The sequence below is a fragment of the Pagrus pagrus genome, assembly GCF_965226575.1.
Source record: "Pagrus pagrus genome assembly, chromosome: 23".
NCBI lineage: Eukaryota > Metazoa > Chordata > Actinopteri > Spariformes > Sparidae > Pagrus > Pagrus pagrus.
This window is the reverse complement of record NC_140205.1, coordinates 13,042,766-13,067,960: the sequence shown is the minus strand read 5'-3', so window position 1 is coordinate 13,067,960 and position 25,195 is coordinate 13,042,766. Positions and strand designations below refer to the sequence as shown.

The window sequence follows — 25,195 nt, the reverse complement described above, 5'->3', positions numbered from 1 at the left end:
GCATAATTGCTCCTCCTGCATCCTCCCCCCACCTTTCTCCTTTCCCCCCTCCCTCTTCTTTAAATGCTTTAATTTGCAGAGGGGGACTGAGGGCTTGATAATGGAAGCATAAAAAAAAAAAAAAAAAAAAAAAAAATAGGAGGGAAAAAAGGGGGGAATTGTAACAAGAAGAGCCCTAACCGGTGCCTCTTAATCACTTCTAGGTTTTAAATCATGATGATGCAGGAGTCGGCCACAGAGACAATAAGCAACAGTTCAATGAGTCAAAATGGAATGAGCACCCTAAGCAGCAGCCAATTAGAGGCTGGCAGTAGAGATGGGAGATCAAGCGCTGGTGACACGAGCAGCGAAGTAAGCACAGTCGAGCTGCTGCATCTGCAACAACAGCAGGTAAGTTGTGTTTCTCCCCCGTCTCGTCTCTCTGCCGCTCTCTCTCTCGCTCTCTCTCTCACTCTGTTTCCCCCTCGCTCTCCCACTCTGCTCTGCTCTGCTCTGCTCTCTTCTCAGGCAGCGCTGGGGTTTTTCTTCCTAGGCAGGAGGCACAATGAAGTATTATTTTTGCATTATTTTTCTGTTGTTTTTTTTTTTAGCACGTTGGAAAAACATTGTTTATCTAATCGGCTGTTTGTGTTGTTGGTAAATTTTCTCGGTTGTGCTGTCGGCACATTTTTGCCTGAAGCTTTTTGCCTGTAGAGTGATGAAAATGTTTTCCAGAGACTGTTTGACTTGATTTTTGTTGTTGTTTTTGCGCTGGCATTTCAATTTGTATATACAGAGAGCTTGTAGCAGCCATGTGAGGCCATGTGAGAGTGTGTGCGTGTGTGTGCGTGCATGTAAGAGTGTGTGCAATAGATAGAGAAAGGGAGAGAATGTGTGTGTTGGAGCATCGTACGGACCGGTTTGGGTAGTGTGCGTGTGTGTGTGTGTGTCATGGCAGTGCTGTATCCACCAGAGGGCCTCCTAACTCGGCACTAGTTGGAGGCTCACATACAGATGCAGACGCTCCAACTATAGACACACCAGCACCACAGAAACCTTTGACTGGGCCACTTTGTCTTACTTTTCTTAACTAGAAATGAATTTTTAAAACATACTTTGAGATCATTTTCTCTCTGACTGACGTGATGATATTCTTCACTTCTGTTGGTTATTTATTGTATTGATTTTAACTGCATTGCTTCAGGTGGAGGCACCTCGAACTAATCCCAAACATCTTTAACTTTCCCCTCCTCATCCCCATGTTTTATTGTCCTGGCTCTATTCTCCTCAGTCAGAGTAAGAATGAATGAACTGCATGGGGGGTGGGGGGGTCGGGGAGTTGTGAAAGTCAGTCACCAGCTGAGTAAAGGAGTCAAGTGTCTCTCGTGTCTTTTCACGGTGAATGATGGCTTTGACAGTTCGCCAAAAGAGCAGTGGGAGCCGAGGTCAGAGGGCCATGCTGCGGGGCGGATGGGGGACAACGCTGCGGGTCCGTAATGATGCGCGCTGCCCTTTCCATTTGATGGGAATTTTTCATGCAAGTGTGTGTATACGTGTGTGCATTTGGAGGCAGCTGAAAGCCTGTGGTCACTTCAGTCGGTCGGGGGCGATACAATAGATGACGATGTGTTCCTGTGTGCAAAACGTAGCATGTCCTGCAGCCAACCTCTGCCATCCCCCATACCAAACACCCATCCTCCATCCACTGCACAACCCCAGTGGTCCCGCTGGTGGCTGTAACGGCATCATAGCACCGTGGCCTTACCCCCCATTTATCACCACTCTGCCACTCTTCTTATACACACTCACACACCTGATTGGGGTCAATTCTCTAGCTCTCTGTCATCACTCTTTTACATTTGAAGGTATTGGGCAGAGGACTGCTTTCTCTCTGTGTTGATACTCTCTGCAGATAGAGGGTGAAATAGAAAGAGATAGAGAGCAGGATAAGAAGCTACTGTTGTACTATAGTGCAGTAAATTGCACTAGACAGCAGAAAGTATTTCTTTTGTACAAAACTTTGAAGGATTTTATTTTAAAATGTTGTTTTTTGGATAACAATTCATTTTGAATACTAAAAAAATCAAAAAGTGGAAAGCAGGAATAGTGGCAACTGATCTGAGAAATGTTTTGTGAATTTTATTTTATTGAAAATTGCTTACATCTGTGTAAACAGTAAGAGATCTAATATGAGACATTACCAAGATTAGACTGATTGACATAAGAAGAGTAAACTGTGTGAACGTGTGCACGTAAATGTGAACTCAGTAAATCATCTAAAAACAAAGAGAAGCTGTGCGTTTTAAAAAAAGAAGAAGAAGAGAAAAAAAAGGCCAGAGCTCCGAGAGAGAAAAGAAGCGACGTAAGCATAAAGTGTCTAGTTAAGTGTCTGAGATGTACGTACGGCTAAGAGCTCCGTGGTGGTGGGTGGGAAGGTGGGGCTGGGGGTGGTAGTGGGAGTGTGTGTGTGTGTGTGTGTGTGTGTGTGTGTGTGTGACAGTGTGCGCCTTGTAAAGAGGCCAGCCCAGGCCTTCTCCCAGCCCAGAGACAGACACATTGAAATGAGCAGTCCAGCTAACAGGTCTCTGGAGGCTTTTTAAAACAGGGGCCTTGTGCTGTTAACTTCACACACACTTCCTGTGGCGCGCTCACACCGCATCTCTTCAGAGAGCGGAGATGGATGGAAGTTTTTTTTTTTTTTTTTTTTTTAATGCATTTGTTAGCACGGAGCTGTACTATTTTGCAGCTGTTAGCGTGCTGATGTGAACAAGGTGATATTGTGATGCGAATGACAGCATGCATGTGTGGTCATATAGTCATACGTCCATCCATGCTTGCTTTTTCCTTTCCTTTTTTTTCTTTTTTCCTTTTTTTTTTTTCTCATTTTTTTGCACCTGTGTGCAGCTCAAAAAAATTCCAATCCATGTCTGCTCTGAGTCCATTTTGAAGGAAGGCTGTTGGGTGTAATTTTCCACCCATATTTGGAATGACATTGAGTGGTCCGGTGGGTATAGACGCTCCAGTCTCTCATCACGCTGCTGGGGGGATGATTAATAATAAGCACTGATGAATTCTCCACTGTCCCTGTGGGTTCTGCCATTACCTAGCAGCTCCAAAATACCACCTGCAGCTATAATTAGAAAAGCTGCATCTTAAGGTCTCGTTGCCTTAGATTCGGCCAAAGGCTCATAGGACACAGATCAAGACGAAGTTACACAGGAGCCATTTTTCCCATATTCAAATATTGATAGTTTGGTAATTCTGTATATTCAGGTCCTTGTGATAAACATTGTTTTACAGATAATAAGGCCCTTTAAAGTGCTTGTATTATTAAGAGTGTGTTCATTTCAATAAAACAACAAATATAGGTTTAACAATGACATATTAGGTAAGTCAATTAAACTCAATAAATGTTTTTGTAATGCTATCATTAAAGGTGCACTATGTAGTTTTAGGGAAGAAATTTTAATCAGAAGAGAAAGGTCTACCTAAACAAACTGAATTAAAACGAACTCTTCATTTTCATGACTGAATAAACTGAATAGACAAAGTGACCTTTAAGGACAACACAACTTCATACTCTTTTACTTTGTTTATATTTGGCGTACCCTGCCACCTTTCTAGCTTCAGACAATTGAATTGAATTATTGCTTCATGAATATTGTAAATATTAAAACTCTGAGTTTGAATTTATTCTTCAAAACTACACACTTTGTTGGTAAGCAGTCTATAAACTTAACACATTTCTGTTAAGTGCTTAATAAACATGTTTATGATGCAATTATTAACATTTATACAATCTTAATGTCAGTAAGCATCGTATAAGGACTAAGGTCTTTATTATCTATTAACTAACACTGATTTCAAGGACTTTAACATGAAGTGTCACCAATAATTTTTCCCACATGTCATGCACTTACTTATATTTGATGGTAAATCCTGTACACAATCTTTATTGTGTTCAGTGTGAAAGCCACACACTCCGTCTTATCCGTGCATCTGAATAATAACTACTGTGTCACAATTGAATTTTCAACCCCTAATTTCTGTCAGGGTTTCATCACCCTCATTCCCAAGGTTGTCTAAATAGGCCTAATTTGATTTGAGATCACAGATTAGATACCCACTGTATCTGATTGCAATTTGCCAGCTGCAGATATGTATCAGAGCAAATGATGAATGTTGCACAGCCCTAATTACTATGCTAAAATGATCACTATAAAAGCTCCCCTGTTTAAAAAAATGTGCTGAGCTCATATTACCAATCAATTTATCATTGTAGTCAGTAGTCAGTCTTATGTTTTAATATTCAATGTTGCTGTGTATGTACACGGGAGCTATATGCATTGATCTTTGGATCTATACCATAATGTCCCATAATGAGGCTGTTAGTTGATTACAGTGGTCTGTAGACTTAATCCTGCCAAGGTTATCAGTGGGATTGATGAGCCAATATGCGGGACTCACTGCCCCCTCTAAATGGGCTCACTACTGTACTGAAGCGTATTGATATTCAGAGCAAGATGGAGGCTTCGGCTTATCTATTGTGGTCAGGTCAGTTGTTTTAACCAAAGACCTCTGGATATCTGCTGGGACAACCTTCTGTCACTGCAGCCCACTACTCATCCAGATCACTGACTCATTTATCTCAGACATAAAAGGAGAAATCTTGCATTTAATCTTCTTGTATTTCACGTTTTTTAACCGTTATGTCATAAAACTATTCATCTGCTTGTTTGTGAGGGCAATAATATATTTACTTTTACACAAAAATCCAGTTGACAAGAGAGTGACGCAGAGGTCTACATGTTGGTAAACTGGTTAGGTGCATTTTGCACTGTTTTCCTGAACCACATGATACAGCATAATGCAAACCATCCAGCCATATTTAAATGACTGCAGCATTTTGACATAAATTACAATAAGTGCGCCGAGGTGCCATCTTACTTCCAGGCTACCCCCTGTCGCTACACGAGAGTTAGGCAGTGGTCCAACTTGAGAGTGACAGCAATTAACCTGCCTTCCTAGCTGTTTAGCTGGAGGAAATGGAGGGGATGAGAAATCTGACAGCAAGTGATGGGTAATATTTAGGGTTTAGGGGCAAATGAAATTCTCCCCAAAATGAAAGTCATTAGGGAGAAAGTTACCCCACAGACAAGGGACAAAATGACAGTGTGTGTGTGCGCGCGCGCGTGTGTGTGTGTGTGCTCGTTTGACAGGCACCTGAGCTCACCTCCCTCTTATAACAACTGGAGTTTGTTGTTTAGTGCAGGTAAATACTTAATATACTGACACACGGTGTTCACCTACCACCACCTCTCACAAACAAGCCTCAAGCATCTTTCTCTCTCTGCCCTTCACCTGCCTCTCTGTCTTTCTCCCCCCATATGAGAAGACACACACACACACACACACACACACACACACACACACACACTCACACTCACACTCACACACACCTAAGATGCAAATCTGGGCTTTGCCCTTGAGCATAATTTAAAGGCCTAATCACCCAGACTGTCCCTTTGGATGGAAAAGGGAAGGAGGGAGGGAGGATGGTGTCTCTCATTTGCACCCTTACACAAAGAAGCTCATTAGGTTTATCTTTCAGGCCTGAGATTGCCCCACTCAACTGTGTAAATAAGACACCGGCCCTGGCCTGATGCATCAATCACCTCTCAGGACAGGAGACAGACCTCGGCTGAAATATGAACGATTTCATAAAGGGGCCTTTTGTTGAGCATCGTCATCCGTGTGAAGATAAGGTTCCTCTGTAAAGGCTGGAGGAGCATTAGGGAAGCAGCCTGTACTGTATGTCTTTGTAAAATTATTTCCCCTTTTCAGTGAAAAGACAGCTCTTTCCTGGCAATACCTCGTGTCTGACTTATTTACAATGAAAGCCATCCTTCTTTTTATTTCAAGCCCGCCTATCGGCAGACAGTCCCCACAGAATAGTACATACAGGCCTGTGACATATAGGCCTGTAGTTTCCCCCTCTGTGATGACACTAAAGATATAGGGTGTGAATGACAGCATAGCTACTGTTTGCTCACCCTTCCCCAGACAAAACACAGTATTATTCTATTATCTATCTCGACGCCACCTCTTCCTCCTCTGTCTCCGCTTCTCTCCCATTTTTCTCCCCCCTCCGTCTCATTCTTCGGCTCCTCGAAACCGGGCCCGTCCATCTACGTTTAAGACACATTACATGTGGCCTCCTGGAATTTACAGTGGCGCTCTCCCAGTAACTCCATTTCGCACAGGAGTCCCCCGAGAGCGCTGCGAAATGTCAAGCTGCAAGGCTTGAAAGAGAGACGAGGAGAAAGGGACGGCGAGAGCGAGCGACGTGGAGGATGAGTGAGATAGACAGAGTGAAATCTGCTGGAAATAAACACTTATGGGTATTTTATGCTCAAGCAGTTGGGGGCTGTGGAGGAGCTGCGGGTCGAGGGGCAGCACAGGTGGAGAAAAGAACACATGCTGCGAGTGTGTGCATATAGGATATCAGATTAATGCCACAGAGGTCCCTTTTTTTGCTCGTAATATAATTAAATACGAAGTAAAACAGAAACCACATGTACATTAACATTTTCACATACTTTAATGGCAACGGTAAATGCATTAAATGGAAGCTATCATTCCAGATATGGCCTTTTGTCTGACCTGACACATTTTTTCCTGTGTAGGGCATTAGCCGGGTGATAAACGAACTGGGCCGGGGTTAACCACCTCAGTGTAAATAAGAGGCAGGCATTCAATCGCACACACTGTGGCCAGAAGTCCTGCAGTCTCTAGCCAGCCTAGCACGGGCCGGGATCAATGGCCACTTCACAACTCATTTCCTTTTACGCCTCCCTAACTGCCCTGCTCCAGCTCTGGGAAATAAATGGCACTGGATCTATAAGTCCACTCACATAAACACATACACACAGGCATGCATACACACTCGCCACAAACACACACTGTGCATTCTCTGAGTGGACTGACTGAGCAATTGCTTCAGCTCAATACCCCGCACAATAATTTATTTGCTAACCGCCTTGGTGCTGAATGGCGTTTCATCTTTCGTGGCCTCACAATCGAAAACAGGCATTCTGTCATTGTTTGTTGCCACTCCCCTGTCGTTGGCTTAAACAGAGTACCAGTCGTTAATATGGCAGGGTGGAGCGTTACTGTCACCCTCAGCCTGGAAACGTTCATGTAAATGGCTCTGTTTGCCTGAGCTAACAGGAGAAAACACATGTGAGGGGGGTGCTTTCCAATGCATACAAGGTAACGCATTTGCTGTCTAGCTTTTCCTGTAAATGCTTCCCTCCCTCCATGGAAAAAAAAGCCAAGTGGCTTATAGTCATTTGATAGGCCACGACACCGCTATCCATTTAACAGAGCTTAAAAATCCTACATATGCATATGCCGGGGTGTCTTAAGCTGACAACCAAAAGACAGGATTTGCTAGAAGGCAGCTTTGGAGTGTTGTGAATTTAACAAGCATGTCTAGTATTACAGTTCCTCTCTGCTTTAGCCATGAATAGTAACAAATCAGACTCTGAAACGCATGCCTGATGGTTTGTTGTGTGTACCCCCTCTTCCCCTCCCCTCCTCTCTCCCTTCTCTAACTAATATTAAAATGACTTCCAATCTGGTTCAGAGGATGACTAGCAAAACGTGGTAGCATCACTTCCTCTAGATTCTAGGTATCACCACAGTTGTTAACACTCTGCGCTGCTCCGATTACCTTCATCCCTGACCCATTTCTGAATATATAAATTGCTCTATCCTCCTCCCAAGTTGTTTGTAGTTGCATCGCTACCAGGCTGCTCTCTACGCATTGCCTCCAAACACTGTATACATATGTAAGAGAGCCAGCCGGGCTCTGAGTCCTCTCCTTTTCACAGGCTTTTCATACAAATGCAGTAAATAAGCTGAGGCCGTGGGGAATTGAAGGCTCCAAACAGACGAAGTGACTGACATGTCACTTAGCGCTGGCTTTGGCTCTCTTCACTGCAGGCTTTAGAGCTGAAGCTGCTGGGTTTTAGAGTGTATCAGGCAAGGTCGGGTCCTCGCTTTGCTGTCAAGGTGGACTGACATCTGTATCATTTACAACTTTATAATACTGTCAGACATTATTTGCCATGTTTTTTTTTAAAATGTGATCAAATAGAGCAAACAGTTTGTCTGAAAAATCAAGTCCTTTAGGAGGCTAAACTGAACATTTGTTTTGGGGCAGATACAGAGAATAAGATGTACTCCAGTCTGAGGTTAATGATGGAAGTCACACCAGGCATCCAGAGATAGACAGGCCCACCTCTCTCCAGCCTATGTTGCCGCTCACACAGCCTGCCATTCCTCATCAAGACCTAACCGCTGCTTATTTACCCACACTGGGGGGACTTAACTCGCACGAATTGATCAGCGATAGCACTGGAAAGCTGCTTGTTCCACCCTGATAAAAGCGACGCCCATGAGCATATGCAGAACATGCTTTGCGGGCTAGGCGCAGCACTTCAAGCTTGACTAGACACTAAGCTGATATTGGTTTCACGCTTGAGTCCGTGGGCGCAAAATCTTCCAATTGAAACCCGGAGATTTGATTGTTTCTGCATATGCATTTATCAGAAGTTTACATGATAAATATACATTAGCCCGGTGGCTTGGCCATGCGTGGTATTGTTTCAGCGATACTATTCTTCATGCATTCCTTCTCACCTGTTTGGACTTCATCATCCAATTCGGTGTGAACCCGATAATCATAATTTGCACAAAACTTCAAATGGATTTGCATGAGTTTTGTGCATCGTTAGTCTCTCCCGGAATTTTAGTCTCGGAGAGGAAATACTCCTTCAAATGTGTGAAGAGAGAATCCCTCTGAAAGCTGTTTTTCTTTTCCCTCCATCTCCACGGTCTTTGTGTTAGCAGTGTGCCAACCAGCTTGTGTCTGCACCATGACATAATTCCCACACTCAGAAGTTGAGGTCCCTACAGTATGTGTAAAGCGACCCCCACCCCCCTCTTGGCTTAGTCCTGACTTAATTTTGTAATGCCTTCACAGTCCTAAATGATATGTCATTTATCTTTCATACAAATTTCAGCCAGAGGTTTTATTTTTTTAATAACCACTGTAATTGTTCTGCCCTTGTATTGAGAGCTATGAAGGGAGTGATCATGCTTTTGGCGCATTTATCAAAGCCCAAGAAATATAGAAAAAAAAAAACTGCAGCCTACATAGCCGGACTAAGTGTGCGACGGAGTGATAAATTTTCTTGTTAGGAGAAATTACATCCACTAACTTGAGCTACTTCAGCATGAAATTGAAAAAGAAGCATTTCTTGTGAATTTCCATTCTTGATTCAATGAAAGATGTAGATTAGCCCTTTGGAAAAGGGCGGGGAATAAGAATGAGACTAAAGAAATATGGCTCTGCTCACGCTTGCTTGTTCTTAGAAGCGTGATATAGGATGCAGTTGGAAAAAGGCTTTGTTTATGGAAGGAAGGCTCAGTCAGGCTGGTGGAAGATTAAAGAGAAAAAAATGTTTAACATCTCTCTCTCTTTCTCTGTGTGTGTATGTGCTGCGCATTCATGTATTCACACACAAACCTTATGCATTTTTACATTGTTATCACTGGGACTCTCCAAGCCTCTTTGCTTACCTTACCCCAGTCACAGTCTGTGCCCATGATAACTCCCTCTCTCCATCTCGTTCTCACTTCCCACACACACACACACATATGTGCACACATATTTCACCAGTCTTGCAGCTGCTTCTGGTGAATGTGGTGGTGGTGGTTGGGGGCGCAACACTGATTGATAGACGCTGGGTGTCAGAGTGGAAGGCAGATAACTATATCTTCTACAGGACATTTAAAGGTCAAACACACATCGCTGTAATTGGAATATTCACAAGACAACTACCGAGGTACAATGCAGAGTGGAGGGAAGAAAGAGAGGAGGAGGAGCGCAGGAGAAGATAGGTGTTACATAAGTAAAGAGACTGAGAGAGGAGAGGAGGGATGGCGGTGAATGTGATCCATTGCCCTTCCACTAGTAGATGTAGTGGCTATTTATTGAGTTGATCTTTGGGGCGAGTGTGGCATTCATCGAAGGATACATCACCCTCAATGGAGAGCAGTCCTCACTGAGGTGACAGGGGGGTAATGGCAAGACAAAGTAGTCACATAAACTTGTAATGGACATTAAAAGTCTGTCCGCATATTCAATGAAGCCATAGACTATTTACACTTATACATTATTGCTCTTTTAATCTCCCAGTTATTTTCACTGTTAAATGTCAGAAAATTACAATTTCTGTCCAAAGTGCAAAGTTTTATTCTTCAAATTGCTTCCTTTGTCCTATCAAACAGTCCAAAACCCCAAATACTTTTCATTTACTATCATAAATCACAAAATAAGCAGCACATCCTTACATTTAAGAAGCTGGAACCAGCAAATGTTTGACAAGCTTGCTTAAAAAAACGGCTTTCTTTACATCGAACAACAAATTGTTGCAGAAAAATGAACACACTGAAATATTTGTTGTTTACAGTATCTATTATTATGTTGTGTTAAGTTTGTGTCACTAGAGCTACAGGACAGACTCAAGGTTAGCCATGCAGTGGGTAAGGTGAGGTCATTCACAGCTAAGGTCAGGGTGCCCTCGCATCGACCCCAGAACACTTAGACTCAGCACTTAACCTGAGCTGTGCAGGACGAGACAGACAGACACTCATACTATTGACCTGCAACAGCAGAGCCCCCAAGACACACACATGCACTAAGTAGGCACACAGGTTTATGTCTGCACATGCACACACAGAATATGTGACAGCAGCCCCCTTTTTTTTTTAGACAGTTTTGGTTGGCACTCAGTTGATTTCCTGTTTTCCATAATCATTGTTTTGTGTTCTTGAGTGTATATACTCTGTGTACATGCTGTGTATGCCTTTTTACTTAAATGCAGTTTACCTTCCTAGGATGCAGCAACCTTTTATTTACCACTGTAGCCCCAGTGCTTTTGTTTGCGCGCGTGTCTCCTATGTACAGTGCTTGTCAGCACATTCTCAACAGCATCTATCAGTATTGGCATCCGGCACAAAACGAGCTCTTCCGCGGCGCTGCTTGTTTCTCTGGTGCCACAGTCGGATCACTAGTCGCCTCTGGCCATGTTTTTGGAGTTGAAGCGTCTAAATAAGGCCTTGTCAACAAAGACAGACACAAGCGGCGTAAAAAAACAACTTCATTCTGCGTCTGAGAGGGATGATGAGAAAACCCTGTTTGTGCTGGAATACAGCTGTGTTCTAGCTCACTGAACAGCAGCAGTAGGCATAAGGTTCACGTGTAGTGTTATAATATCAAGCTTGTTCAGATAATACGCACAGTATTTTTAAGTGATCGAGGCCACGATTCCAGTCTTTCCCACTGGGCTCAGCCCCTTTTTTCCAAATGAACTATGGCTGGCCCTGAAAGCAACATTTCATATCAGGTATTCATCCAGCTGTGTGACCTCCACTCGCCTGGAACTGCGAGAAGGAGTGGGATCATAATCACCTGAAGAGGAAATCAAGCGCTTCAGGACAGAGAAAGAGTGTGGTAATGGAGAGAGAATGTGTGTATTTGTGTTTTTTGTGTGTCTGCAGGGTCGGTCGGGGGGCCTGCACAGTCGAACACTCATACTTCATGCCAGCTTTGCTTTTGCAATGAGAACACTTGACCTCGCACACACACACACACTGTCCACCTCAGACACAGACACAGACACACACACACACACACACACACACACACACACACACACACACACTCCCACACAAATACCTCTTCTCTCTGTGTGTCTCTCTGTTTTTCTTCCTCTCTGTCCTCTTTGTAATAGTATATTGTAGCAGTGCTCAGTTGTCTGGCTCTAAAGGACTTCCCTAAGAGCAGCAGTAGATAAAGCGCGCTGCTGAATGGGCCTGCTGTCACCTTATCTAAACGTACAGCCCAGGTCAAAGTAAAGACTTTGCTAGAGCCAGCAGCAGAGAGAGAGAGAGTGGGGGAAAAAAAGGAGCATTGTGGAGCAAATTGAATTTCATAAAAGAGGAAGACAATGGACAGGAGAATGGCTGCAGAGAGCAAGAACCTAGCATGTAAATCAAACTCTAAAACCTGATGAAAATGGTCCAAATGCATTTTTTCCACTATGCTCAGTTCAGCTTGAAGGTAGCTGAAAACAATTATCCCCACTCACTACAACAGATATATTATTATATTTGCACAGAATATCCATGGTGATAACAGCAAGAGGTGGATGTTAGCAGCGGCAGTGAACGGCGGCTTTGTTATTGCTGGCGCGGGCCTCCAAACGTCTCAGCAGTCGTGTATCGGCACATATGCTCTCTTCACCTCCCTCTTACAGTTATAAACACACACTTTATCTGTGATGGGCAAAGCAGACCCATGTTTTGTCTTCGTTAGTGGAAAAATAAGTGTGAGGTTACACAATGGAGCTCGACACCTCGAGCCCCTCCACCTCCTATACAAGCTTTTCTTCCTGGGGTAGGAGCGAGCAAATTCATCTCGTCAATCCTCCCGGGAGGGTGTAGCTATGCAGCTCTGTTTACTGTGGCAGAAAGTTAATATAAATTTTCATCAGTGGGGGAAGTTTACACATATGATTCTATTTGTCCTTCATTATTAGCACCTGAGTCTGGGGCTGGGTAGGCATAATTGTCTACAGACACAGGCCAAATAGATGCAAGGGAAAGGCAAATAAGCACACCCCAAAAATAATTTGATGCTTGTGTGTTACAATCCTCCACCCTAGGAATTCTTAATCTAGAGAATCAATAAACAAGGGGTGAGAGACGTGGGAGAGAGGCGGGGGGGGGAGAAAGACAGAAAGATGAAGGGAAGAAATGAATAATGTGATATGAGCGGGGGAGGGAGTGGAGAGAGAGAGAAGAGTTGAATTCAAAGTGCAGTGAAGAGGTAGAGAGGAGTTTAAGAGTGCAAGTGATCAATACCGACTTATTATCCACTTTTTTTTAGATGATGTGCTTTATATGTAGCGGCAGAGGAAGCTGAAGTAGCTAAAAAAAATCCTGAGATAGAGATAACAGAGTAGGACACAGAAGCCCATTGTTCTGCTGGATGGCTTTACCTCCATCCTGAGGCCCAGGCAGATTCTCCATGGACCTCTCGCTCCCTCCCTTGTTCACTGCACACTGTTGATTTATTGAGTCATACATTAAAATGCTCATTACTCCTACACACTTTCCAAATTTGCTTTTTCTCCATTCTTTCTTCCTCTCTAGTTTCTCATGAATGCACCTTATAGGTTTCTGTTGGGAGTTTGGGAGACATTTTGGTGGCCAGCCTGCCACCATTCCTGCAGTTATTTGAGCCAGATGATCCACATTTTGGGCAATATGGAGGGAACCTGGGAAGCATCTACGATGACTAATTTATACACTTGTCAGAAGGCCAAAACATCACAGTTGGCTTAATAGCAACCACAATCTATCATGTAAATTGCAATTCCCCCCCCCCCCCCCCCCCCCCCCCCCCATTTTGAGATCCCTAACCCTTTGCCCTGTAATGCGCTCATTTTTCAGCCTGATTGTGTTTTGGTAGTACATCTTAGGGCAAAAAAATCCAATCCTGTCAAGTTGCAACAGCCTTTTCAACATTTGCATGTAGTTATTTGTATTCCTTCTGCAGTAAAAAAAGAAGTTCTTACTTTGTATTTCCTTTACAAATTCTCAACCAGGCAGAGGTGACTGAAGCCAGGTGTGTATTGTGCTCTGTGTGAGCTTTGTGGAGGCGATAAGGGAACTGAATCTGGAGCCATTGTCGAGGCACCGGCGCGTCATCGCCAGTTCTGACCTTTAGAAAACGGATAGGAGTCTTTCTACTCTCTACTGGCCGAGTTACTTAAGGTGAATGAGATCAATGGCAACCACAGAAGCCAACACACATCAAGCATTGACCCGATTCTAAGAAATTGTGGTAGCTGCATTAATTTACAAGTGAGTGAGCTCAAAGACTCATACATTGTTGCCCTTTCCTTCGCCAGCACCTCTGATAGAACGACATGGAGCTCTAATAGACACAAACTGTATCAACTGAACCTCTGTTTTCAGGACGCTCTGTAATCTCAACACCACCCAGCTGCATCCGTTCTCTTCCTGCGCCAAGACTGTTTAGGGCCTCCCGACAACGCTCCCTGGTCACACTTTGCTTGTTTTCACAAACTCAGGCCCCACTTTTGTATTCAGACATTGCATGGGGCATCTTATCCTTCTCCCCCTTCTTCTTCTCATTTGTCTATCCTCTCCAGCCAGCCCCTCCAAATCCGTATCCATCCATCCATCTGCCCCGAATCCACTTATATAAGAAGATAGGGTGTAAATATTTTGGTGTGGAGTGTCAGCGCATATCTCCCCCGCCAGCGGGCCGGCAGCCTCAGTCCAATCAGCCATGTTTGTTTGTTCAGCTTAAACTGTTTGTGCCTTGTTTTCCGTGGCATGCAACTCTCTCCGGCTTGATAAAGTGTCACACTTTTTCTTTTTTGCCTCTTTTTTTTTTTTTTCTCCCCTTCCCTCCTCCTTCTGTGTTTCCTGGAAGCGAAGATAGATAAGCCTGGTGGTGCTGTGCGTGTGTGTGGGAGTTGTCAAAGCTGTCAGCATGACTGGAGTTGTTCTGGCCGACAGCCTAGCGTTGAACAGCAGCCCTTTAGTCCCTACAACAAACACACACATGCATACACACAAAACATCTGTTCTGCAGCACACCACAGCGAGGCTGTGCTATCGTGATGCAAGCCATTTCTTATTGATCAACGATTGATACGCCGTGTTTACAGCTACTTTCTGGAACATCCTGCAGAGGCCACAGCGCTGCGAGGACTCACTTGTTGAGGGCAACTTTATTTCATACCTGTGTCATCATTCCAATATCTGCTATATCCCTTAATAAAAACAACCCCCTGCGTGACCTGAGCCAGGAAGTGATCTGCACTGTCCAAACACAATGTCACAGCCCCTCAGATATATCAATTCCAATGTCATGGCTGCATATCGTGCAGTCTCCAGGTGGATTTGAAAGAGTGACATTCTTAGCGGATGGCTTATTTCTTCCCCCCTCCCCTCCATCCACCACACACAATAAGCAATCTGGAGATTTGTAATGGTTTGGCCCAGTATTGCAGGGCCTGCTAATGTATTTCATGCTTGTTTAAGATCTTTGCATGCTCCTTACAAAGGTGCATTGTGATAGGTGTTCCTTATTACCCCGTTCTGTATGGAGTCTAAACACTGGGGCTGTGAGAGTGGAGGATAGTGGGAGGGGAGGGGATGAATGGATGGCTGATGTGTTTTTTTTTCTTCACTTCCCTCTCTCTGTCAGTCTCTCCTCACTCTCTCCTTTTCTCCCTCTCCAGCGATCTCTGCATGCCTATTAATGTAGCGGAGGAATGCCTGTGTAAACATTCTTGTTTCTCAGTCCGTTTCGCATAATAGTTGCCTGTATCGCCTTTCTCCTGACCTCACTATCTGAAACCAATTACAGCAGATCCATTTGGGCTGAATCTTATTTTCATAAGGATCCCCATGTCGCGGTCTTGGTTGCTCTGTGTGTTATTTTCCCTCCTCTTGTTTTTTTCCTCTTTTCCAACCTCAGTGATGGATATCAACATCAAATATGCCTCTGAGTGCCTTGTTATTTATATAGCCGGGTCTGGCTCTTTCTCTCTCTCTGTCTGTCTGGCTCGCTCGCTCATTCTGAAGAATGTGTCACATTGTGCTGTTTATACAATGTGTGCATTAATAGACTGGGGATGTCATTTTTTCTTGCATAGCAACCCAGGTTAAATAGACGGTGCGTCTGCACTCGTCTGCGTTTTTGTCCCCTCCAGCAGCTCTCCAGCAAACTTTTGATGACTTTCCTTGGCATTTTGTGCTTTTTTGTGCTCGGAGATGGGCTTCTGCTTGCCATCTCTGTGGAGTGGGAAGTAGGTGGCACAAATTGGTGCTTTTTACTGTAATGGCTGAATACTCAGAGCCAGTGAAAGCGAGGGGGACAGGACTTTTGTTTTTTTAGTTTTTTTCTCCCCTACCTTCCACACACAGACTCTTTCAAAAAGTGTCTAACCCCACTTCCAAGGGAGAGGTGACAGACAGTTTCAGACACGACAAAACCACTCTGGAAAAGTTTGGCCAGTGTTGATAGGGGTCTGTGTTATGTTTGGAGAAGCACTTTTTATGCGCTGGGAGCAGACTTCTCTTCTAATAAGCCGGGTGTAGTTGATCTCTCTGCATCACCTCTCATACCCACACCTCTCTCCATATTTACCTGGCATCGATATTGGAAGTGCCTTTAAAAACATCTCTTTCTTTGTGCTCCTGGCCCGCGTGTAAAATATCGAGTGGCTCTCTTGACTTTGGATATAACACAGCGAGTCATTATTGATTCACACACGGATAAACATTTCCTCCTGACAGCTACGTCGGGTCGCAGTCATCAAGCAGCCTTCCCTCTAACTACTGTGTGCAGGACTCAATAAACCTTATAATTACTTTGATTCACCAATCGTGGTGAGATTAATTAGGGCCCGTGTTTTAATTAGCAAAGTGATTGGCCGCATTCAAGGAATTTGTTTTGTCTTTTTGCCTTCAGTAAAAGGAAGTCAAGCAATTGTTTGATTTCCTCATCCAGTTTGAGGGACAGAGCTGCATGGGAAGGTGTTGATTAAGGCTTGAATAATGAAAATAAATAGTGTTTTTGATATTGTGATGGCATTGGTGTTGTTTTTTCCTGGTTTTAGAGGCTGCTTTACAGTAAAGTAATGTTATTTTCTTAACTTACCAGACTGTTCTTCTACCGTATGATATCGATATCGAGGTGTTTGGTCAAAAACATCGTAATATTTCATTTTGTCGCCTAGTCCTTGCATTTTTGAAGTGTTTCTGAGGAGATTTCATAATATAGAAATATATATTGTGTATCACGATATATAGCATAAAGATATCCCAGTTTTATTTTAAGGCCATATCGTCGACATCCTGTGTTGATGTCTACTTAAGATAGTGCTACGGGCAACTTTTTTAATGTGTATGTGTGTGTTCTTGAGAGAGGCAATGGCTCAGCTTACAAATGTCACATTACACACACACACATTCACACACACATAAAGCGGTGGCGACTAGGCTCCTCTTACCAAGGAGACGGATCAATGCAGTTAGGACCCAGTGCCAGTGTAATGTGTTTGTTTACTCGAGTTCAGAAAGCCTGGCTCCTCCTGAGCACCCAGACAGACAGAAAGCACCCCCCACCCCCACCCTCTCCTGCTCTGTCTTTTCATAATTGATCAGGGGGTGGCTGCGTTCCCTGAGGGGTTAAGACATGGCAACTTCTTCTTTTTTTTTTTTTTCTGCTATCCCTCTCTCTCTTTCTCTCTCTCTCTCTCTCTCTCTCTCTCTCCCGTCTTCTCCTCTTGTTTGCTCAGGATCTCAATGTACTTGTTCAAACATTGTTCCCACCAGCTGGCAGAGCTGCGCCATATGCACGCCCTGTCAAGGCAGCTGTTGTCATGGATACTGGCAAGCACCAGAAAATAAAATGAGCACCCCTGATTCCTGAGGAAGTGTCACTCTCCATCTGAGAATTTTTTTATTTTTTTTTTGTGGTATTATTTCTTGCTTCTCCTCCTACTCGTCCTCTTCTTTTTTCATCAAAAACAGAAACACCTGTGAAGTTGTTGTGTTGTGTTTGTGTGTGTGTGCGTGTGTGTGTGTGCACGCATACGTGTTTTTTTTTTTTTCTCCCACTTGATGCTCATGGGCCTGAAGAATACAAGGTATATACGACAGTGTGGAGCAGCAGCAGCAGCAGTAGTAGCAGCTGTGCACAGTGTTCTTTTCTGCCAGAGTCTTTCATCCATCTGCTCTTGAAGAATCAGAGTGAAGCTGCTCGCCCAGCTGCCACCGTACCTGTGAAGCCGGAGCTCCGCTCGTCACACGCGTTCAGCGCGCAGAGCCGGGCGGGAGGGGATCTGTAATCCCATCAAACCCTAGAGAAATAAATTACGCCACATCCCAGCCTCTCCGATTCTTATCGTCTCCGTGTCGGGCAAACAAATTAAAAAGATGTTGACGCATTTTTACAAGTCACAAATATGATTTTTTCTAAATTTTCATGTGTAAACAGCCGTGAACTAATTTCATCAGGCAGGAAAAGGTCTCCCTTTCTCCATCTATCAGTCTGTTTTTCTGTCTATGTATCACGCTGCTCATAAGCAACCCGCAATACATAGTGTAAAACCTGTGCTGCTAGTTAATTCACTCTAAATGTAATCTGATGTTGATTTTGTCAACTTTAATTACAGCTCCCAGGGACACTTCACATGGTGCTGCCTCTACTTCAAATTGATATTATGAATATGCAAATGTGGCGGTAATTTGCCGAGAGAAGTGGGTATTTCAGTTGAGCACACACTAGACAGGTCAATTCTACTGACGCTCTGCCTTTTTTTTCCTGCCGCACCACCCCCTCCACCCTCTTCTTCATGGGTGCTCTAGACAAACTGTATTTATCCTTGATCACAGCTCGCTGAATTGTTACTAAAACGTATCTACAACGCAGGGTTAACCACGTCAGAATGCAGAAAATACCAGCTGATATTCGACAGGGTTTTTCAGTCAGACATTGTCCCTGAAAATTAGAATAATATCTGCTGTCAGCTGCGGGGAATCTAATAGTTTATTTCCACTGTCTCTTTGCCTCTTTCTTCCTTCCTTTTTTACACACCGCCCTTTTGTCTTGTGCTCCTTTCTTCCCAGGCCCTACAAGCAGCGAGGCAATTACTCTTGCAGCAGCCAGGCAGTGGCCTGAAATCTCCAAAGAGCCAGGACAAGCAGCGTCCACTGCAGGTAAAGCAGCTCCCCGTCTAATCTCTTAAGTCCATCCATAATACATGCTCCTCCGAAAAGAAGATTTCCTCTGTTCCACAAGTGTGTTTGATTTGCCAACGCAATCCTCGGGCCTGCCGTTGGAATCCTAAAGCTGGACGAGAGCAGGGCCCCTGGAGGCTAAGCGTCACACGGACACAAGAAAAACACAACAGAGGCAGATATGAGAGAGCAAAGTTTGATCCACAGAGGTCTTCTGTATATTTTCAAGCAGGGACGGGACAAAACATTGTATTGCTTCCTCTCGCTATATATTATCAATACACTGGTGCCAAATATTGATATTTATATTAAAACATGCAGGTGGTCTTAACTCCTCATGATTTAATTTTCTATAAACTGAATTGCACCTTTAGATGATGTCAGTGGGTTATTTATTCTTCATCAATCACAGAGACATTTTGGTTTATCGCTGATGATTGTTGCAGTGAATCAAGTATCGCTGAATCGCTGCATCTTCACTAGTATACAGTAAAATTGTCAGGGAGGCTTTAAAAACATTTTACGCATACTGTCCATCAAACTGGTCACTTGAAGCGTATCCAAAGATCAGATGGTGGGCTGACAAACCCTTTGACCTGTACGCTCTGCTACACTGCATCCACGAGACGATGCAGAGGTTAGTTATCATTTGAAAGACACATCTGCCTGAGAAGTAGGTTACAAAGACAGCTAATTTTAACTGCCTGTCATTTCCACTCTTCAACGCTAATTTGCCTTATTGATTCGTGGAGCTGTCTATTTCTGTTGTCAGTGATTTGGAAAAGGTCACACACATGCACACACACACACACACACACACACAGGAACAGTTGCACGCCGACACCAAACTCACACACACACATATTTACACATTAACACATTGCTTTCAATCCCCTTTCTTCCTGGTGTTAAGATTTTTCTCGCACTCCTTCCCTTCTGCTCGCTTAAGTCAACAAGACAGTTAGTTAGGTTTTTTCTCTCTTGAATTATGTAAGGCCCCTTGACATCTGCTCCCTGTTTTTATTATTAGTATTTTTTTTATTTTTTTTCATTTAATTTATTTTTAGCGGTTTGAAATTGAAGTGTGGGGAGTTTGTGCCCTCCACTCGGCTAATAAGTACTATCAAGGAGCAATGGTTTACCTCATTAGGGGCTCTGTGCATTTCATTAATGTCAGGGAAATTGGCGTTAACCTCACCCGTTGATATTTTCACAGAGTCTAACAATGGCGACACCTTCAATTGGAGTCACACCCCTGTGTACCTAATTACGCACTGGCGAAGAGATAAGGTTGGCGAAGACTCAGTCATGCTTTTGCATTTAAATAATTCAACTCAACCTCATCAAGAGTGTTAATATCTTCAGTATATATTCCCACACAATGGCATCAGTATTAAAAACATGAATTTAAAGGGTGTTGTTGTTTATTAAGCTGTGAGGGGAAATAACGCCATTGCACTTCTTCTATTTGGGGTCCTGTATGCCAAAGTGAATGGATTCAAACAAATGGGTTCCTGATCCACAAATGCTTGCAGAGTCACCAAGTACAATACATACATGGCAGGAAGAACAATATTGAACGAGAGCAGTGTGGCTGCATGATAACCGTCAGCCCATGTCCGAGCCCCTGCCTCTAATAACACCAGCAGATGGTAAATATTGAATATTTACATTTGCTTACTTCATCCTTGCCTCGCGTTGGCGATATGAATCAATGTGAATCGGAGGGGCCTGCAAATCGGGCCCGTCCTCAGCTCCCTGCTAATCCATCTGTTGATCCAGCTTTTATTAACAGCCTCACCTCTTTGTTCCAAAAAGTCTCCAAGCAGAGAGTCGTGGCAGTGATGCACACTTGCACAAACAGGGCCTCAGACAGTGCATTGTGGTTCGAGATAATTTCTACAGGTGGAACGTGCTGCTGTGTGCCCTTGAATCCACTCATTTCAAATGACATTTTAGCTGTAATACTCCTATTGTGCAAATATCAAAGCAGCAGCAACTCATGATTAAAGGCCTTGTTTTGCTCTTGTTATTGTTCTATTTATTCCTTTTTTATCAGCACCAGATTATTTCATTCTTGTCTTGAGGGAGTTTACCCAATAAAGCTGCATTATTTACCTGGATTATGAGGCCACAGTGGGTGCTATAGTGCAGTATTTTGTTAGCTTGATAAGCGTCAATGGCAATCAAGCTGCATGTTTTCCACCGGAGGAATGAGGCGCATTGATCCCCTTGTATGATTAGCGCAGTAGAAAGTGGGGAAAAAGGATTAATATTACCATGACATCCTGCTTATAGTAGAGATACTGATAAATCCTCTGCCAGTCTTTTCCCCTCTTGTTCTCCCATCTTTGGTATTTAAGAGCGGGAAATGATCCATAGATCATGGCATGTAAATTATTTAGTACACAAGCATCCAAGTGCCTCAGCTTGCAGTTTTAATTACGCGTATTAGCGGCTAAAGGCTCTCGCCTGACTAATTCTATCCGCTCGCTCATCGCTGCTTCTCAGTAGTTGATGATGCGGAGGCAGGCGGCTCTGGCATTCACATGCACGCACGCACACATGTTAAAAAAAAAAACTAAAAAAAAAAAAAACAGTCCCACAAACACATACAAACACACACACAGGCTGCTTCTTCTCCACATTTGCGTAATGTGACAGGTCTATTATTACACAGTAAGCCCACGGGAGCACTCAATAAACACCTATTTCTCCCTGTAAATCCCCCCAGCCGCCGCCATGCTGCTTACACGGCTCTCCCAAGGCACACAAACACCCTCTCGTCTGTGCTCTGTTCTCCCCTGCTCCTTTTTCCCCATGCTCTCCTTCCTCTCCGTGGCAATATAACCCCCACACCCCCTCCGAAAGGCATTTATACACTGACATTTGGAATACAAATAAAGAAACGCGGACAAGGAGAGGCGGAGAGGATTACAGTGGCCTACGAATGTGACAGTTGTTTCGCTCGCACACACACGTGCATAAAGCATCTTCACACAGCGTGCACTCATACACAAACACAAGAGCAATGACAGTTACTTAAAGTTTTTCACGGTGACAGAAGTGACTTTGTGCAAGTGTTGTTAGTTAGTGGCTCTATTGATCATTATTGATAAAGAACAGGGCAGAGCAGGGCTTAAAGCAGCTTAACACATGGTGGGGGAGCAAGTTTCAGTGCTCCATGTTTGAAAGAATGGCTCAAGATTCACTAGAAACCCCACAAAATCAACTGTAATGGAGCTGAGATTAGTTGTCAACTATTAAATGAATCCGTTGCAGTAATCTTTTAAGAGAAAAGGTCAAAATTCTCTGATTCCGGCTTCCAAAATGTGAATCGTTCTCATTTCTTTACTTCTTTAACATAAAATAACATAAAAAAAGTGAATATCTTTGGGTTGTGGACAAAACAAGACATTTGAGGATGTAATTTTAGGCTTCAGGAAACAATCGTTGACATTTTTCGCCATTTCGTGGAATTTTACAGACCAAACAACTGATCGATTAATGAAGAGAGTAGTCAACACATTAATCAACAATGAATCATTAGTTGCAGCCCAGGTACCAGGTGTTTAGATGACTGAGGCTCCTGTTGCAACACAGCCACCACCTCTAGGCACATATAAAACAGCTATAATGACCCCTTACTCCGTCTTGTGGGTGTATCCCAATAGTGAATGTCCAATTCTCAACAGCTGAAAACCTGAGAGCTTACACCGGAGTAACTGTGCCCCCTTTCACACTATCAAGCTGTGAATACCCCTTTTTACAAGACTAATAACCTCAGTGCCATCTGTGCAACGCTCCTCTCTAAGTATGAATGAAAATATTTAAGGTTTTATGGTCGGTGTACGGATCGGGAGAGATGTTGGTTTAAGCCCTGTTTTCTGTAAACTCTGCAGCTTCCTTCCCCGGGCTCAGTCAGATTGGTTTTGGGCACTGGGCCATCCTTGGAAGTGTCACACTCTTAAAGGTCAGGTCCACACTTTCACCACTGAGCCAATATCACCTCGATAGCAGCACTCATCTGCTTATTGGCTTTCATCCGGAACTAGCGCACACACACACACACACACACACACAGATTCAAAGGAAAAGGGCTGCGACGCTAGGCTTGTGTATAGGTTAGCTGACTCCAGCGCGCGTGGCTAAAGGATGGTAGTTCACATTTACATTTATGAATATATCTTTCCGCTGCATCCCCTCTGGTTGGATCTGAAAATAGAGAAAAATTATCACTACGAAGGGGGAAAATATTATGTTATTCATGAGGAAAACTTCTGTTGACTCTGAGAGAAAGAGAAAAAAAACGTCAGCACATTTTAAGTCAAACACCCTTGGTTACTGCTTTTGTAACCAGAAAACAAGATTTTTTTTTTTTCTTTATACACTCCCCATCTCCCACCCCACCTCTCTCTTTTCTCCCCCCCTGCATTTACAACACCTACAGGACAAGATTGCTAAATTGCGAGGACAGAGCAGGTTCATCATTGTGATGCAAAAGAAGTTGAAATGCAACCCCAAGGCGAGGTAGCTGAGTTTGGCGGGGGGATCAAGAGAAAGTGAGAGGGAGGGAAGGATAGCAAAGAAAAAAAAAAAAAGTAGCTCAGACCTTTGATGTAGCAGCAACAAATTTACCTTGTGACAGAAGATACATGGGTGCAATAAACGAGTTATACCAGCCCTTACACATGCAATCAGATGATTCTGGCCAGGGTGTTAATTGGATCCTAACCGGCAGATCTGATACGCCTGGGCCCCGATGGTGAGGGGGGAAAGCCTTTCCAAGTGATGAACTATAATTCACTGAGCTGCTTGAAGCACTTGTAATTTACTGTGTGTCACTGATGAAGAGGCTGATCCAGTGGAGGCCATATTACCTGCAACATCAGAGGGAAGTGTCTACCCCCCTCCACCTCCACCTCTCTCTCTCTCTCTCTCTTACTTTCTTTCTATTTCAGCACTCTCCACTCTCTGCACTTTCTCTTTTTTTTTATTCTCTCCCCCTCTATCTGTCACTCCCATTTACTCCTGAAATATGGGCACCTGCGGGGAGGCATCAGTCAGGAGCGAATTGTGCCAGTTTAATGATAAAGGTGCGACAATTTGTGCCAATAATGACACAAACAATGTGCCGGAGCGATGCGATGCAGCTACAGTGGGCGTACACAACACTGGGGAGGCTTAATCAATGACTATCTGCATGTAGAGATAAATCAATATGGAAATTGTGCTAAGCCCGTCCCAATCTCCTCGGGCTTTTTATTAGAGGCTTTTTACATGATGGGTCTTTATGTTATGATAAATTGCGCTTCCCATGCGCTGCTGCCAAACAGCTATGGAAATTGATTTAGGAAAACATTCAGTAATCCACTTAGCTTCAGTCCTGACAATCTGGAGTATTGATCTCCCTAAGCTGAAAACACGACATGCGTTTGAGTGAGTGCATACACAGTCAACACACTTGAACTTCAGAGCGAGGTCCTCACCAGGCCATCCGCCCCGTAGCATTGGTGGTCCTCGAGTGGAGAGTCCCGGCTATCAATAATCGCGTGGCCATATTTGGCAGTAATTGGCTAGTAAATGAGCAGTGTCAGCTGAGAGGGAGTTGAGAGGTCAGAAGTCTACAAGCTACGAGGGGGGGGGGGTCTGAGTTTGGGACCCCCTTGGGATGCTCAGGAGATTGAGATGAAAAAGGAGACGGGGGTTGGCGGTTGGAGTTTCTCCCATTTCTTTCTCTCTCTCTCTTCCTGTGTGTCAAACGAAGCTAGTGGCTTAATTAGCAGTGACTCTCCCTGCCAAGGATCCACAGTAATTACCGACTAGGACCCTTTCCGTTTCTCATTGCCTTTATCTGAGCAGTGTCTGTAGCGCAGCTCAGCCCCCTGCCCAGCGCTACAGGAACAACCTCTGTCGTTGATAACCGCCCCGCGTTCGTTGCCCCCGCGATGTTTATGGCCGACATCTAATCACCGCCGATTATTACTGCGTTTGAAAAGAAATCGAATAAAAGGAATTCCTCTCTGCTGGACTGCTTTAATTGTTTAAGTTTGAATTCTGATACGGCACTTATCTCCTCCTTTAGGTGATTTGAGTTCACTCGTAAAAAACTGTAAAGATAAAGCGCCACACAGTGGAGTGGACGTAATTGCTGAAAGTGCATTTGTCCATCGGTCCAGATAGTTACACACAGCTGTGTTAGCCAGCACACAGCGGAGATGGCAGTGTCCTGCATTTAATGCCAGGATGCCCAGTTAAATCAAACGTAACAAGAGACTGTGGTGCCAGCTTTTTG

General features: G+C 43.9%; 1 protein-coding gene across 14 annotated transcripts in view; it reads left to right on the top strand.

The window, feature by feature from the left end:
- Positions 1-25,195, top strand: part of foxp2 (forkhead box P2) — a 106,116-nt gene that overhangs the window by 41,635 nt on the left and 39,286 nt on the right. For 10 of the 14 annotated variants that reach the window (XR_014621520.1, XM_084345519.1, XM_084345523.1 and 7 more), the window contains 2 exons: positions 204-390; positions 18,790-18,879. Coding sequence is in view for 9 of the 14 variants with exons in the window: in XM_084345519.1 (XP_084201645.1) it covers positions 214-390; positions 18,790-18,879 (267 nt within the window). In the remaining 5 variants the exon portion in view is untranslated. Of the gene's footprint in view, positions 1-203; positions 391-13,721; positions 13,891-18,789; positions 18,880-25,195 lie in introns of those variants that run through there. The other 4 variants (XM_084345517.1, XM_084345518.1, XM_084345516.1 and 1 more) reach the window with 3 other exon arrangements.